General features: G+C 59.0%; 2 protein-coding genes across 4 annotated transcripts; one reads left to right on the forward strand and one right to left on the reverse strand.

The window, feature by feature from the left end:
* Nucleotides 1–3,322: 3,322 nt before the first annotated feature.
* Nucleotides 3,323–8,535, reverse strand: LOC308495656 (receptor expression-enhancing protein 6). 3 transcript variants are annotated; one of them, XM_081080630.1, is made up of 6 exons: nt 8,185–8,433; nt 5,306–5,399; nt 5,083–5,221; nt 4,635–4,803; nt 4,336–4,422; nt 3,908–4,083 (listed from the first exon to the last, which is right to left on the reverse strand). In XM_081080630.1, exons 1-6 carry the CDS (start codon nt 8,297–8,299, stop codon nt 4,046–4,048), a joined length of 642 nt encoding a protein of 213 aa, XP_080936756.1. In that variant the 5' UTR covers nt 8,300–8,433; the 3' UTR covers nt 3,908–4,045. The 3 variants fall into 3 exon arrangements, with proteins under 3 accessions (XP_080936755.1, XP_080936754.1, XP_080936756.1); XM_081080629.1 differs by lacking the exon at nt 4,336–4,422 and having other exon boundaries at nt 3,323–4,083; nt 8,185–8,535; XM_081080628.1 differs by having other exon boundaries at nt 3,329–4,083; nt 4,336–4,803.
* Nucleotides 8,536–9,252: 717 nt separating this feature from the next.
* Nucleotides 9,253–15,559, forward strand: LOC308495657 (proprotein convertase subtilisin/kexin type 4-like; the record flags this gene model as incomplete). The annotated part of the gene is given in 17 exon segments (XM_081080631.1): nt 9,253–9,447; nt 9,734–9,838; nt 11,349–11,441; nt 11,515–11,643; nt 11,734–11,810; nt 11,904–11,992; nt 12,283–12,455; nt 12,545–12,757; nt 13,141–13,241; nt 13,318–13,421; nt 13,493–13,610; nt 13,901–14,080; nt 14,292–14,416; nt 14,686–14,808; nt 14,927–15,127; nt 15,130–15,177; nt 15,180–15,559. Coding segments are annotated over 17 exon segments (2,298 nt in total). The 3' UTR covers nt 15,404–15,559.
* Nucleotides 15,560–16,482: the final 923 nt, after the last annotated feature.

Consider the following 16,482-nt stretch of genomic DNA (forward strand, 5'->3'; position numbering starts at 1 on the left):
AAACAAAGTGACTGGACATCTGTTTTTTTTGGGGGGGTGATTACAGTTCCTGGCCCCCTTTTTTAATAGCATTTTTAAATGTTATTGGGGAATATTGGGGAACAGCATGTTTCTCCAGGGCCCATCAGCTCCAAGTCGTCCTTCAATCTAGTTGTGGAGGGCGCAGCTCAGCTCCAAGTCCAGGTGCTGTTTTCAGTCTTTAGTTGCAGGGGGCGCAGCCCACAATCCCATGCGGGAATTGAACCGGCCACATTGTGGTTGAGAGCTCCCTCTCTAACAAACAGCCATCAGGCCGCCCTTCCTGGCCCTTTTTAAAATTAATTATTGTTTCCCTGCAGGGAATACCCAGGGCCCATCTGGGTTAGAGACCCAAACATTGCCTGAAGTGACCGCAAATGGGTACAGACAGGAACTTCTGAGAAAACAGGTGGCTGCGTCCTCACGTCCAGAACTGGGAATTCTCCAAATTGACTTCCCTCAGGAGGTGATGTTTATTAAAGGATAAAGAATTAAAACAGGCATGTTTGAAAACTTGTGTCCATGTTAGTAAAACTGCGATTGTTTCATTAGCCCCACAAAAGGTTATTTTCAACAATATTTCCAAATGCCAGCTCTGGAGGTCAGTCATGTTTTCCTTATTGTTTCTCATTCTCTGCAGACGGTACACCCCTGTCAAATGCCTGCGACTTACCCTTCTCTCATTGACCCTGTACCAGATGGCTGACCCATGGGAGGATACGTGCGCACTCAAAGGGCTGCGGAAAGCCCTGGACTGTCTTGCAGCCCACAGGAATAGATGTGGGCGTTCAGGTGAGGTTGGCGTAACTACTTTGGAAAACATCTTGGCTGTGTCTGCGATCGATGAATGCAAGTCAAGATAGTACGTTAAAGAGACGTGTCCATGTCCCAACGCCCAAAACCTCTGAATGGAACCTTGTTTGGAAAAAACGGTCTTTGCAGCTGTGATTAAGTTAAGGGTTTCAAGATGAGATCATTCTGGATTATCCAGGGAGGCCCTAAACCCAATGACAACTGTCCTCATAAGAGACACACAGAGGAGAGACAGAGAAGACGGCCATGTGATGGCGGAGGCAGAGATGGGGCGATGTGGTCACGAGCCCAGGGATGCTGGAGCCGCCAGCAGCTGGAAGAGGCAGGAAGCTCTCTCCCCTAGAGTCTCTGAAAGGAGCACGGCCCTGCCACACCTTGACCTCAAACTTCTGGCCCCAGAATGTGAGAGACTCAATCTTTGTTGTTTTAAGCCTCCCAGTGTGTGATACTTTGTTCTGGCCGCCTCACCCTGCCCACCCTGCACTCTGCAATCTCGACAGCTGTGCGCATTGAAGGCCACCCCTGGAACGTCCCTAGCAGCTTTAGTCACCATAACCCAAAACCGGACACTATTCAAATGCCCACCAACGGTGGAATGGGGTGAATAATCCCTGGCTTACCCAGCGATAGAATGAAAGGCTATCCACCAACAAAAAAGAGCAAAGTGCTGCCAGTTCCTGCCGCGGTGGTGATTTTGACACTGCTCTGAGTCAGACGAGAGAGGACGGAAGATACCGTGGACCTGATGTCTGCGTGGGGCTATGTTTAGGGGTGGGAAGTGACGGGGAGGGGCTGGCCGTATCGTCTGACTAGCTGTGAGTTGCGGGTTATACTCTCCTGTATGTTTAGATTACAAACAGAACAGGACTGCGGGGCTGAAGGTTACTGTTTCCACCTGGTGACACAGGTGTGTGTGCTCCCCACCTGTGCTCCCTGGTTAGCTGACTGGGGTGGGGCCCCAGGGAAAGCCTTCAAGGGGCGCAGCCAGAAGCTGTTTCACTGCTCCCAGGCACGGCAGGGTGGGGTGGGGTGATGCCATGCGCAGAGGGAGCCCAGCACCGCCATCTCCTCCCCCAGACCTCCGCCACCCCACATTCTCAAACAGTTGGACCAGCGATAAGCAGATTCAAAGATCTCTGTCCCCAGTGCCCATGTGGACTTCTCAGGAGGTTGCGGGTTCATTAATGATTACCCTTGACCCTCCCTTCTGACAAATCTTACATCCCCGAGTAAAAGCCAAAGTCCTCATCACCTCTTCCAGGTACCTGCATGGCCAACCCCCAACCCCAGACTCACCTCTTTTTTCTTCCCCTTGCTCACTCCCCAATCTTTGTACCCCACCCGGCACAGGCCTGCCTCAGGGCCTTTGCACAGGCTCTTTTCTCTGCCTGGACTACCCCTCTCCCAAGTCTCTCAAGACTTCTGCCTTCACCTTCTTCATGTCTCTACTCAAATGTCACTTCCCTGTGGAAGTCTTTTTCTGACCCTGACATTGCAGCCTGACCACCCCCCCAACTTCCGGCTGCATTTTCCCCCCATTCTGTCAACTTTCCAAACCTCTGAGAGCGGGATTTTTATCTTTCTGGGTTATTTACTGTACCCTTTGTTCCTGGAACAGGGCCTGACGTACAGTAGGCACTCAATATCTGTTGAGTGATGGAAGAAATGATTTGGAGTGCTCCGCAGAAGCGCTTGGCACTTCCCCTCCCCTCGTAGGCGTTCTCAAGGATGACACATGGGGCTGTGGTGTTGATGGCTGCACAGCACTGCCTCCTTTTTCGGTAAACTATCTTAGATGGACAGGGTCACCACCAGTTGGGGACAAGCCGGGCCTGCTAAGGAGTGAGAGGAATAATGTGCCAAAGGATTGCAGGACTTGGCTGATGTGTTTGGCCAGAAACGGCAAGTGTCTCCAGCACCTCTCAGTGTCTCTGGGACAAAATCGCCCTGGGGTGAGAACCACTGAGTCACAGCCTTGGGAGCACCTGCGGTGTTGGAGCCTGTGTTCTTTCTGCTAACTCTCCTCTTGTGTTTGCACCAGAAGTTGTGACCAACTAGAAACGTGGAGAAGCAGAGCTGGGTGGGTTGGGGGACAGGAGCTGAGTGGTGAGAGGGATAGATTGTGATGGACACCTGGGCCGCAGGCCCTCCCAAACTGACTGCAGATGCCTCCGGGGTCCAGCCCCTCCCAGGGTACAAAACATGGCCCCAGAGCTCTAGGTGCCTACTGCTGTTCTGGGCGTGGCCACAGCCACTTGTGGCTCCTTACCCTCCCATCGGAGGTTCTGCTCCTTACTGGAGCTCCTTGGGACCCCCTCCCGAACAAAGCACTTGGACTCAAATTCTCATCTCCGATTCACCTCAGATGCTTGACGAGACCTTGATTCTGGGTTTCCTCATCTGTAAAGTAGGGCCACACAGCGTCCGTTCCAGATTAGATGGGATGGTCCCTCCAGAGCCCTCCTCCCCAGTGCCCCCCAGGACAGACAGAGACAAGGCCGGCCAGATGAGTTTTATTGTGCCCTCTCCTAGCAGGCCATGTGTTTGAACCGCCAACAGTGCTTCAGGTATTGGAGCCAGGGGCGGTGGCGGGGCCAGCTGCAGGTTACTTCAGTGGTAGACTCTGAGCAGTACCCCAGAGGGGACACCGATTGGCAGGACACAGGCTGCTCACGCACCAAAGTGCTGGTGGGGGGCTCTGCTGGGGCCCCCTTCTGATGCTGATTGCTGGACTTGGAGGCCTTGGGGGCTGAGTCCCCTGGCTCACTAGGGCTCTTGTTAGGGGGCGGCATGGGGATGGTAGTGCCACTGGGGGACTGCACGATGGGGGGGCCCTCGTGGATGGAGGTGCTGGGACGCTGCATGGAGTCTGAGGCCTGGTGGGCTGACTGGGAGGGGCCCAAGGAAGTGATGGAGGGCCGGTTACGCTGCTGGCTGGGGGCTTGGGGCTGGCTAGAGGAGTTGGCTCTTGACTGAGGCCTAGCCTGGGGCTTGTGGGGCATCTTGGAGCCACTGGAAGGGCCACTGGCTGGGGACTGAGGCTGCGAGATGGTATGTGAGGAGCTCCCAGGGGCTGGCTTGCTTGAGGACAAAGGAACAGTGGTGGGCTGTGCTGGTAAGTCAGCTGAGGAATCCGTGGAGCTCTTGGGCTTGGGGTGCGATGTGTCCTTTGGCTGGTTGGCCGGTAGGTCTGTCCTGGGGCTGGGTGGGGACTTCACTTGTCCTTGTGGAGGTGGGTCACGCTTACTTTCGCTGCAGAGAGAGGGCCATGGGAGTGAGGCAGGTCTGGTGGCACCCTCAGGCCCTGGGGCTTCACTCTGCTGCTGGACAGTGGGATGGAGGCTGCTGGGGGCCAGGGTGGGGTCTGCGCCAGGGGGCAGCAGCCATCCTACATGCACTCAACACACATGCACATGTGGACCCACGTTCATACATAAATGCACATATACACGCACACGTGAACGCACACACACATAGGCCCTACTTCCTGGGGTTGGGGGTTACCTATGGTTGGCTCTGAGGGCAGAGCGGGGCCCACTGCCCCAGCTGCTGAGGTGACGAGTGCCCGGCAGCGGGCCAGGCTCTGCAGGACTGGTTCCAGAGAGCACAGGAGAGAGAGGCGCACAGTGAAAAGGGGAATGCAGAGTGCCGGATGCCAGCAGCCAAGACGCCAAGTAGAAGCCAGTCAGAGTCAGGAGGGGGAAGGCGAAAGTGAAGGTGAGTGAGGATGGGCGGGTTGAGAGATGCAGATTGACGGACAGAGACTGGGACAGGCAGACCCCCCATGCCCTGCAAGCACACACCATCCCGGGTTATTCCGGCGGCCACGTCCAGGGCCCGTCTGCTGAGGTCTGTCACGGCGTTGTCCACAGCCTCGTGATGCTTTAGAAAGAGTGGACGTATGACGCGATGATACAGCATGTGAGCCCCGTTCCATGGCCCGGGAATCATGCAGAATAACAGGAAGGCGCACTGCGGGTACAGGCAGCAGTCACACTTGGCCCCCCGCTTGGGATTCCCCCGTCAGAGTCTGGGCTAGGTGGGCCTGGGCCACCCCTGTCAGACACCCGTCAGCATGAGCCTGGGCTGTCTCCATCAGACAACCCCTGGCTGGGCCTGTTTATGCAGGGAAGGGGCTAAGTCTCCCCCATGACATCCCAGGAACAGCAGGGCGGGCCCCTCAGGCCCCTGTCTCGGATCGCCTGCCTGCTCCCTGGAGACCCTGTCCCGTGTGTGTCCTGCAGCACCCACCTTGCCCGCGTAGTAGAAAGGGAACCAGGATAGGAGTAGATCGCTGAAGAACTCGGCCAGCCCGAACAGGCTGTACACCACCCAGTAGGTGAGCCACACAGTGTCGTCCTCTTTGCTTGGGCTCTCTACAGCTTTGATTCTGGGGAAGGAGCAAGCAGGCTCAGGGGCTGCCTGCCAGAGGCCCCCCAGGTGCCTCCCACCTGGACAGCCCCGGGGCACTCACGAAGCATATGCGGGGTACACAAAGCCAATGAGATTGCACAGTAGAGACGCCCCGTAACCGAACAGAAGATACAGGCTTAGCAGAGTGGCGGCTCCTGCAGAAAAGAGGGCCATGGGTGGGAGTCTGGCTCTCTCCGTGCCTGGCCCACAGGCCCCCGGGCCTCCTCTTGGCCTGGCAGATACAGTCCACCATTGTTACTCCCCCTACAAGCCTCAGCAACCCCTCCAGGACACATCCCCCTGCAACTCCTGGGTGACCCCCCTGTGTCCCTGAGCCCTGCGTCTTATGTCTGTAATCAGTTAACAGATCCATCTACCACATGGGACTGGGAGGTCCCCAAAGGTAGGTGGGGAGCTCTGCCCTGGTGGGTATAGAGTAGCTGCCCACTCAATGTTTGTTGCATGAATAAGTGATCGTCTGCAATTATAATCACCTCACTCCGGGTCCTATAGGAGGGGATGGGCACAATACGCCAGCGACTGAATATAAGTAATTGGAGAAAAACGTAAAAGTGAGGCTATTCTGCCATGAAGACATGATTGCCAGAGAGCAGACAAAGGCAATGGCATTTTAAACTTTTACTCTGAGGTTTCTCAATATCAGCACTGCTGACCAGCCTCCCTGGCCCCCACCCACTTGATGCCAGGAGAACCCCATAATTGTGACAACAGGAAATATCACCAGACACTGCCAAGTGTCCTGAGGTAGCGCATGGTCCCATTTGAGACCCCTTGTCTTAGTGGGAGGCAGCAAAGGGCAGTCTAGAGCCCCCAGACCGTGGAGAGCCCTCTGCTCCTCCACTCACTTACCACGTGACACTAAGCAAGTCTCTCTCTGCTTGGAGACTCAGTTTCCCCATCTGTCAATGGGGTGGTAGTGGCCCTGCCTCTTAGGGTTCTGGGTTTAGCTAAATACATCCTACACAGAAGACTCGTCCTTTCCACACATTACTGAGGGCCTCTGGTCATAGAAACAGCAATGAGGCTCAGAGAATAGTGTGAGGGTGGGGGCAGCCAGGAGCACTAGTCACTCTGAAAACAATAATGGTAACTGTCACATTTATTAAGCACTTCTTATGTATGGGGCTCTGTGCTTCCCTGTTCTGTCTCAGGCAATGAGAGAAGGAAGCAGGGGGAGAGGAACTTGCCCAGGGTCATTTGGGAGCATTTACAGCCTCCCGCCTCTTCCCCTAAGGCTGTTATCTGCAGAGAGAGAGAGAGAGGCCACTCGTGGACCAAAGGGCAGAGTCACCCCCACCCTTCCCTCCACCTGCATTAGTTTCTATCCGAGTCTGGGGTCAGGAGTGGGAGGGGGTCCTCCCCAGCTGGCGCGTCTGGGTTTCCTATTACTTGAGAAGGGGGATTTCGCCTTTTGGGGCAGGTGGGGTCCAAGGATTCCCAAATCTGGGTGAGGGGGTGGGGAAATGTCACCCCTCTGGAAATCGCTAGAGGGGGAGCAGCGGCTCTCCCAGGGCACCCCTCCCCTCAATCCCTATTCCTGCAGCCTCAGCAATGGGAGGATGACCTTGGACTTGGCGGGGGCACAACCTGAGATCAGCAACAGATGGGGCCCAGGGTAGGAGGGGTGGGGGAGGGGTGGATATTCCAGTCAGGTCAGGTGGCAGGGGCAACCTCCCAACGGCCCCTGCCTCTCTGGTCCTCAGTTTCCTCCCTGTAACCACTAGCCTCCCTGGTGGGCCCCTCCCCAGTGCTCTGTGACCTAAATCCCCCACGCACTGGTAGCAGGGATGTGGAAAGCCAGGCGGGAGGTCAATGGCTTGCTCCCAGGGGCAAGTCCCCAGCTGAGCTGGCATGGGTTGGGCACTAGGAACCTGGGAGGGGGACAGATATCGAATCTTCCTCGAGCTGCTTGGCATGGGGATGCCCCAATTGATGGGGAAATGGGATGAAAGTGGATTCCCAGGATCTGCAAATGGAAGGTGCTCAAAACATCTGTCATTGTCCCCACTTAGAGCCCTCCCCACCACTCCCACCCAGCATTTTTGTGATTCATTCCAGGGGGGGTTCCTGGGAGAGGTGACAAAGTGGGTGGGACTGGTGCACTGCAAAACAGGGAAGGAAGGCATTTAATGGGTGTTTACTGGACAGTTTTAGAAACCACACCAAGCCATTGAGGAGGAAAGGAAGAGGAAGGGACTGGAATGGAAGTTACAGTCAGGTGTGGCTGGACCCCCTTCTTCCTAGGTCCCCATCCAAGCTTTCTCCAAAATGAACACAGCTGTCAAACAACCCAACTCCAACTCAACTATTCACGCAGAGTGGGTCGAAGCCTTTGAGCCACCAGGGGAGAGGGCAGGCCAAGGAGGGTACTAGCAAGAAAACAATGGGAGGGGAGGTGGACGTGACCTTTCCCTCCTGGCACGGGGCATCCCTTCGGAAAAACGAGATCTCTACACTTGCTTTCAGGCTGGGGTCCATCAGGGACAGGGGTGGCGAGACTCAGGGCACTGGCTGCCTACCTGCCCCCTTCTCCCCCGGGGACGGCAGGGCAACTGGAAGAACCGGACTTCGGCCTGGCGGGCACCCAAAGCCCTGAAGGAGGGGGCAGAGGACGGGCCTCCAGACCCGAGGGCCAGAGTGGGCGTGCTGCCGGGGCTGAGAAAGGGATGGCTCTCGCCTGAGGTCGCACGGCGGGGGCATGAGAGGACCTGTAGCACACCGTGGTCCAAATCTACGACCCCTCCCCCGCCATGATCTAGGTCTACCCGTGGTATAGCGGGGCACGCCCCGCCGTCCAGTCCGGACCCCGCAGCTTGGGCCAGCCGGAGTGAGGCAGGTCTGAGGCCCTGTTGCCCCAGGGCCTCAGTGTGCCCATCGGTGAAATGGGGCGGCGGACCCGAGCGCCCCCGGACGGCTCACCCGCGGCCAAGTACCGCTTGTCGACACCGGTCTTGGCTTCGAGCACCTCTAGCGCTTCGGTGGCCAAGTTCTTCTGTTCCAGAAGGCGCTCGAAGCGCTGGCGCAGGCCGTCCATGGCACCGACCGTCCCGGGGCTGGCAACCCGAGCTCGACCGCAGCCCGGAGCACCGACCCTGCGGAGCGCGCGCCGCCTTCCCCCGAAGCGAGCCGCACCGCACAGCCCCGGGGCTGGTCTCCGCCCCGGGGCTGGTCTCCACCCTCTGTCCCTCGCACCGGCCAATGGGAGGGCAGGGCGGACAAAGGAGGTGGGGCCTGCCCCTTCTCCCCCGTCGCATTGCCCTCTGGCCGGCCGCGGCCGCCGCAGCCGCGACTCCAGAGGTAGGAGGCAGGGCGCGACAGCCTAGGACACCAATTGGCCGAGCGGGAGAGGGACGTAGCTGATTGGAGGGGCGGGGTCATAGCCTTGGATTATTGGCTGAGCCTTTGTGTGGGTGGAGCTGGGGGAGCGAAGCGTGCTGGGGTGGGCGGAACTTGTGGGAGGGGCCTGAGAAAAGCCCGAGCTGATTGGAGAAACGGGAAGGCATTCATTGGCAAGAACAGAGGAGGGGTGGTCATAAAGGAGGCGGGACGGAATCTGAAGGGCGGAGCTAAATTGAGGAGGCGGAACTTACTCGAAAGAACGATTCTGGTTGGGCTGGAGAGGAGGCAGGGCTGATATTTTTTAGTGGGAGGAGTATGTAGAAAAGCGGGGGGGGCTAAATAAAGGGGCGGGTCAATCATTGTAACAGTGAACCCGCTCCTCTGAGTCGGAAGAATTGGGTTATTGTACAAATGGGGAGACTGAGGCTCCAGAGGGTTTGGGTCTGCAAAAAACCAGGGCAAGCGTGTGTTCCCCCTCCCATTTCTGTCGGATCTTTTCGCCCCTCAATGGGGAGCCGCAAGGCCCCCTGGGAGTTGAAGCCTTTCAGGGGTTGCTATGGCGTCGGGGGCGGGGCGGCCTTTTGGACCAATTCGGCGGTTTGGCCAGGGGGAGGGATATTTGTAGACCCCGGCTCCGCCCCCGTCGCCATGCGGCCTGCCTGGACTGTTCACTGGTTGCGCCTGGCTTTGACCCTGAGCCTGGTCCTCGTTTGTTTCCTGGCTGTGGGGTGGGCTTCGGCCCGGGTCCCCATCTATGTCAGCAGCTGGGCCGTGCGAGTGTCCCAGGGTTACCGGGAGGCCGAGCGCTTAGCCCGCAAATTCGGCTTCGTCAACATGGGACAGGTGGGTGGGACCCAGATGGACCGGTAGGGGTCGGGGGCGAGACAACCCAAGACCCCAGGCCCCGACTGACGGGAGGGGGGTCACCCAAGTCCCTTCAATATCAAGAACCCCCAGTCCATCCCTGCTTCGACCAACTAAAGATTCTAGGACCCGCAGAGGGCACTCATAGCCTCCAAGTGGCCACCTGGTTGGGAGAGGAAGCAAGCAAAGGGGCTGGTCCCTGTCCTGCGGGGGCTCCATCAGGGGAGCCCGTCCTAGCGAAGCTACTGCTTCTCCACATTCCCAGATCTTCCCTGACGGGCACTACTTCCACCTGCGGCACCGGGGCGTGGCCCAGCAGTCCCTGACCCCGCACTGGAGCCACCGCCTGCGCCTGAAGAAAGACCCTAAGGTGAACCTGGCCTCGAGGCTGCCCACTTGTGGTCTCAGCCACCTCCTGTTATTCTTGTGATTGTTACGAATGGCTGTGACCTTTCACAAGTTACCTGCTCTGAGTCGTGGTCTCCACCTGGCCCCCCAGTCTATACAGTGGGGATTCAGATGGGGAACATCTGTGGAAAGCAAATGACCAAGCATGGGCTCAGTGCTCACCCCAGGGCCTGGCACAAAGATATAATTCTTGTCGCAAACCCCTGCCCCCAATGCTCCCCTCATCCCTCCTTTGTTTCATCCTGACAGATCAAGGTGCCCCATAAAGAGGGGCAGATAACATGCTAGCTCATGGGGTATACAAGGGGGAATTGGCCAGTTTTGTGATGGAAGAAACAGTTCCAAAGAGGAAGAATCCTGTCTGAAGTCACTCAATAAGGCCGTGACTGAATTGGCACCAGAACCGGGTTTCCAGATGCTCAGAAAGATGACAGATAGGGAAAAGGCCTTAGAAGCCAAGCTGAGGATTTGAAACTGAGTCTAGCAAGTGCTTGGGAGCCACAAAGAGGTATGGGCTGGGTTGGGGGGCTGATCAGCAAGGAGGCAAGAAGCTTGACGTTTCGAAACCCACCTGGAGAACTGGCCACAGAGAGAAGTGGCCACTTGGAGATGTTTGCAAGAGAGAGGCCGGGCTTGCTGATGGATTAGGTGCATGTGACTGAGGGAGAGAAGTCAGGGCCAGCTCCCAAGATTGGAGCACAGTATGGGGAGATGATGGCCCTGATTGCTTAGATGGGGGTGAGGGAGACAGGAATTGGTTTGGGGGACAGGTGGGAGATCAACAAGAAAGGAGGAACAGCAGCCCCAGGGAGGCAGAACAATACGTGCAAAGGCCTAGGTGGGGCAGCCACTGTGGCAGCAGTGTAGAGAGGCTGGTGGGGGACAGATAGGAAGGGCATTGTGGGCCCTGGAGAGGGCGGTAGGGAGCCATGGGAGGATTTTGACAGAGAGCACTGCTGCTGTGTGCTCTTAAGTGGTTTATTGAGGCAGGGGTACAGCTGTAGGACCAGGGAGGAAGTGGGTATGCAAGGGTGTCCTGCACGGTAAAGGGGGTGGTAGAGAGAACTGGCCTCTGCAGGGAAGAGGACAGATCCCTGGGAAGTAGCCATGTGTCTGTGGGCCCTGGGAATGGGGGCTCCAAGGGCCTTGGCCCCCTTTGAAGGCAGAGCCCCAGGCACATGGGGACCCTGAAGAGCAGCTCCAGCAAACACAAGGTCCCAGCACAAGCAGTCGCAACACAGACACACATGCCACACCAACCACAGCCCCAATGACAATCGCTCCTTAGTAGACCCCGGGAAGCAGCCCGGGCAGCCCGGACAGACCCTAGACACAGGCCTTTGACTAGAATTGGCAGGAAGGGCTCAGAGAGGCATGTCCTCCTTGGTCCATGGGCCAGGACCCTCTAAAGTGCATGGGTGTGAGGCAAGATCGATGGGTCCAGCGCCTGCCTTGGCGTGTACCCCCTTCAGGTGCAGTGGTTTGAGCAGCAGACACTGCGATGGCGGGTGAAGCGCTCCTTGATGGTGCCCACGGACCCCTGGTTCTCTAAGCAGTGGTATATGGTAAGTGGGCTGGGCCAGGCGATGGTTTGGGGTTGTGCTGGGTCCCCACTGACGCCAGCCCCACCCGGCACAGAACAACCAGGTCCAGCCGGACCTGAACATCCTGCAGGTCTGGAGCCAGGGGTTGTCAGGCCAGGGCATCGTGGTCTCCATACTGGACGACGGCATCGAGAAGGACCACCCGGATCTCTGGGCCAACTACGTGAGCCCCGGGAGGGACAGGTTGGGAAGGGGGGTCTGCCTCTGTCCCACAGACTACCCCACCCCCTTCACATCCCCACCCCACCCCCAGGACCCCTTGGCCAGCTATGACTTTAACGACTATGACCCGGACCCCCAGCCACGATACACACCCAGTGAGGAGAACCGGTGAGCCAGCATCCCATAGGGCCTGGGGGTAGCCCTGGTGCCCTTTGGGGGCCAGGGCTCCTTGATGGGAACCCCTTTCTGCCTTGGGGCCAGGCATGGAACTCGCTGTGCTGGGGAAGTGGCAGCCATAGCTAACAACGGGTTCTGCGGTATAGGCGTCGCCTACAACGCCCGAATTGGAGGTACTGATGGGCAGAGGCTGGACTGGGTGGCGCTGGGTGGCTGGCAATGCCAAGGAGAGTTGTCAGATCAACCAGGGGAGGAAGCCTCTCACGGCCACACCCTTGCCACTGGGCAATGCAGAGCCCCAGACTCAGGGTGGGGAGAGCTGAGCGCGCCACCCCCCCAGCACAGACCCCCCCCCCACTCCCTGGTGGTGGGGAGAGGGCCCTGCCAGGGTGGCTGGAGCTGGCCTGGATGGGTTGTGGTGCAGGCGGGGCTGTCCGCCGAGGCCCAACACCCACCTGTGCAGGCGTGCGAATGCTGGATGGCACCATCACCGATGTCATCGAGGCCCAGTCGCTGAGCCTGCAGCCGCAGCACATTCACATCTACAGTGCCAGCTGGGGCCCCGAGGATGATGGCCGCACAGTGGACGGCCCAGGCATCCTCACCCGGGAGGCCTTCAGGCGTGGTGTTACCAAGGTGAGCTCGGCCTGGGGCCATACAAGGCCTGTGCCTGTTCACGGTGCTGACACTCCACCCCCTGTCCCCATCTCTGTCCTCAAATGCAGGGCCGCGGGGGTCTGGGCACACTCTTCATCTGGGCGTCAGGCAATGGTGGCCTGCACTATGACAACTGCAACTGTGACGGCTACACCAATAGCATCCACACACTCTCTGTGGGCAGCACAACCCGGCAGGGCCACGTGCCCTGGTACAGCGAGGCCTGTGCCTCCACCCTTACCACCACTTACAGCAGTGGCATTGTCACCGACCCCCAAATCGTGAGCAGTGGACCCCGCCACCATGTCCACCTTGCCTAACCCATCCTGGTCCCTGCTTTTCCCCCGTCCCCTTTTTCTTCCTGGCCCCCACCTTCCTCCAGTCCTCTTACCTTCCCCCTGGAATCCCACTTTCCCTCCTGTTTGCCCCCATCTTCCCTCCTGTCCCCTCATCTTTACTCCTCCCAAGGATTGCCCCTGCAGTGGTGGAGCACAGACACGGGTCCCAGTGCCCAGCCCCTTCATACCCCCGGCCCTTTGTTGCTGAGGCGCTCAGCCCCCGGCCTGTTGTAACGCTCTGCAGTGCCTTCTTGAGGCCTTGGTGCTTCGTAAACAAGGGCCGCGTGTTCTTGCGCCCTGGCCCGAGCCCCTGTCCCCGCCCGCAGGTCACCACAGACCTGCATCACCAGTGCACCGACAAGCACACGGGCACCTCAGCCTCAGCGCCGCTGGCTGCGGGCATCATTGCCCTGGCTCTGGAAGCCAAGTAGGTGATGGTGGGGCCCGCCCAGCGCCCTGGCTCCCCAGGTGCGGCCCCAGCTCACAGCCCCACCCGCCCCCAGCCCGTTCCTGACATGGAGGGACATGCAGCACCTGGTGGTCCGTGCGTCCAGGCGGGCACAGCTTCAGGCCGAGGACTGGACCACCAACGGCGTGGGACGCCAAGGTGCAGCAGGGCCAGGTGGTGGGTGGGGACATCGTGCCCACCGCGCAAGTGACATCCACCCCTCCGTGCAGTGAGCCACCACTACGGCTACGGGCTCCTGGATGCCAGAGTGCTGGTGGACTTGGCGCGCACGTGGCTGCCCACACGGCCCCAGAAGAAGTGCGTCATTCGGGTCCTGCATACCCCCACGTGAGCACCGTCCTCAGCCCCCGCCATTGCACACCTGCCCCCTCCCCAGGCTTGCCTTCAGAGCTGTGACCTCCCCAGCCCTCCCCTCACACCTGTCACCTCTCCAGACCTCCCCCACACCTGTAATTAACACCCAGGGGGCAGACCCATGGGAGGCAGGCCCTGAGGCCTCAGTTTACCCATCTGTAAAGCCAGAGGGTGGCCCCAGATGTAAGCGCAGACCTCGCCTGCTGGCCACCCTTCCTGCAGCAGGCTGGCAGGCTGGCTCTGACCCTGCACACCACCCCCAGCCCCATCCTGCCACTGACACACCTGAGGAAGAAAATGTCAGCCTGTGCTGGCCACACCAACTACATTCGCTCGCTGGAGCACGTACAGGTGCAGCTGTCACTGTCCTATAGCCGCCGCGGGGACCTGGAGATCTCACTCACCAGCCCCATGGGCACCCGTTCCACATTGGTGGCCATCAGGTGCGCGGGCCGGGGGGGCAGGGGGCCTGGCCGTGTGGGTCTGCACAGGAAGGGCCAAGTGTGCTGTGGGGTCAGGTGCGGCCTGTGTCCCACGGAAGCCAGTCCGCAGCCAGCACTTGGCACCACAGTCAGACGCTCGCCGTGCCTCCCTGGCCCCTGTGTAACTGGTTGAGACGCCCCCCTGCTGCCCACCCCCATCTGTCTGTCCCAGGCCCTTCGACATCAGCGGCCAAGGCTACAACAACTGGATCTTTATGTCCACCCACTTCTGGGACGAGGACCCACGGGGCTTGTGGACCCTGGGCCTGGAAAACAAGGGCTACTATTTTAACACAGGTGAGGCGTGGGCATAGGTGGGGGCTCTGCAGCCAGGCTCGGTACCTACTGCAGAGGGGCTCCCAGTGGTCTCCTTGAAGAGACTGTGAGCGGGCATGTCTAGTGCCTTGTAGGTGTCCTACAGTGGGTCCTGGGTGGCCAGGGCACCACCTGAGTCTGAGGCTCCAGGGTGGGGTGGGGGTGGCTGGGGAGTGGAGCCCAGAATGGCACGATCAGGCCACCCACAGCTTCCCTCCTTCCTCCCCATCCCCACTGCAACCCCTGCCTAGGGACACTGTACCGCTACACACTGCTGCTCTATGGGACAACTGAGGACATGACAGCACGGCCCACGGGACCCCAGGTGACCAGCAGCGCGTGTGTGCAGCGGGACACAGAGGGGCTGTGCCAGGGTGAGTGCCCGGCGCGGCATGGCATGCCTGCTGACAGTGTGTGTGTGCAGCCCTGGGTGGGTGGGTGGCCAGGGCAACACGTCTCCGCCTCACCCCCGTGTCCATGTTCCCTGTGCAGAATGCCACAGCCCCGCCTACATCCTGGGCCACCTTTGCCTCTCCCACTGCCCGCCACGGTACTTCAATCACACCCACCAGGCCATAACCACAGGGCCAAAACGCCTGGCAGTGCCCACCCTGCGTGTATGCTCCAGCTGCCACTCCTCCTGCTACACCTGCCGCGGCAGCTCCCCACTCGACTGCACCACCTGCTCTCCACCTTACACCTGGATAAGCACTGGGGCTCCTGCTTGGGGCCTGCCACCCCCACTGCCACCCCCAGCCCACCACGACTGCCCACCCCTGCCGCTGCCACCTTGGCCCAGCCCAGGCCATGATGCGGACCCTGCTGGTTGTGGCCGTTGGGAGCCCCTTCCTCTACAGCATCCTCTCCTTGAGCTGCCCTCCATTGTGTGTCGGTCCTGCCAATGCCAGAAGCCACCCCTGTGACCACCCCAGTACAGCTGCTGGCTGGACCCCGGAGACATCTGGCTAGGAGAGTCAACATTCACCTTGGCCTAGGCCCCTGATGAGCACTGCTGTCCTGCTCCCTCATTCCAGATGAGCGCCCAGGGCAAGAACCTGCCCCTGGAAAGCCCTGGTTGGCCAATGAGGCTGGAAGGCCACAGGTGGCCCTCATGGAATCCTGCAACCCTCGGCAGGTCCAGGAGAGAGAGAGAGAAAGAGAGAGAGAGAGAGAGAGAGAGAGAGAGAGAGAGAGAGAGAGAGAGAGAAAGAGATCTAGTTACACAGTGGGGTTGGGGTGGTGGGGATGGGGCCATCCCTTCCCTACCCCTGAATTGGTGGGGCAAGGGGGGAGGGGTAGAAGCAGAGCCAGTGACACTGTCCAGAGTCTCAGACACCATGTCTGACCTCAGAATTTGCAAATAAAGGTTGAACAGGAGGTGCCAAGTCTGTGGTCTCCTTTGGGGCATGGGCGGGCCGCCCATTCTGCTGGCATGGTTGGGGATTCCCCTGGTACACTGCTTAGAAATTGTCTTCCCCAGCCATCAGCCCCTGGAGGACTTAGCAGCCCACAAAGAAACGGAGATCAACCTGGGGCCCAGAGAACCCAGCTGTTGGAGGTGAGAGCTGGCAGGGGTCCCTTGTGATGCCTGCACGCTCCTAGGGCCCAGCCCCCTGCTGACCTACCTCCCCATTTCCCCACATTCCCCACACCCATCCTGTTGACACTGAGAACTAAGAGAAGTGTGTCTAGGAGCTTCCAACATGTATACTTCTCCATTCCCTGAGGGCTGTTGGGAAGCTGAGGGAATTATTGGTTGGAGGTATATTGCTGTCTCCCTCCCCATGTTTTTGACTTCGTCATCTGTAAAGTGGGTTACCCACCTGTCCGGAACACAAAGAGGTTTCTGAGGTGTGGGTTGGGAAAGGGGCTGCAGAGTGAACTATTAAATGTCCCATATCTGTCTTCACACACACTGATGGAGTGAGGACACGTTCATCCTGATTTTCAGAGTTGGGAGGGGATTTCCATGAGTGTAGGCTGGCCTGTGCCCTTGACCATGGGGCTTCACTCGGGCTTGATGGGGCAGGCCTCACCTGTTGCAGGAG

Source organism: Rhinolophus hipposideros, assembly GCF_964194185.1.
Source record: "Rhinolophus hipposideros genome assembly, contig: HAP1_SCAFFOLD_386, whole genome shotgun sequence".
In the NCBI taxonomy this organism is placed as follows: Eukaryota; Metazoa; Chordata; class Mammalia; order Chiroptera; family Rhinolophidae; genus Rhinolophus; species Rhinolophus hipposideros.

Coding starts and splice junctions, on each gene's coding strand:
- LOC308495656 (XM_081080628.1), bottom strand. CDS start 8,299: ATGGACGGCCTGCGCCAGCGCTTCGAGCGCCTTCTGGAACAGAAGAAC. Junction 5,222..5,305: donor GTGTACCCCGCATATGCTTC/GTGAGTGCCCCG, acceptor CTCCTTCCCCAG/AATCAAAGCTGTAGAGAGCC. Junction 4,804..5,082: donor CTTTCTACTACGCGGGCAAG/GTGGGTGCTGCA, acceptor CTGTACCCGCAG/TGCGCCTTCCTGTTATTCTG.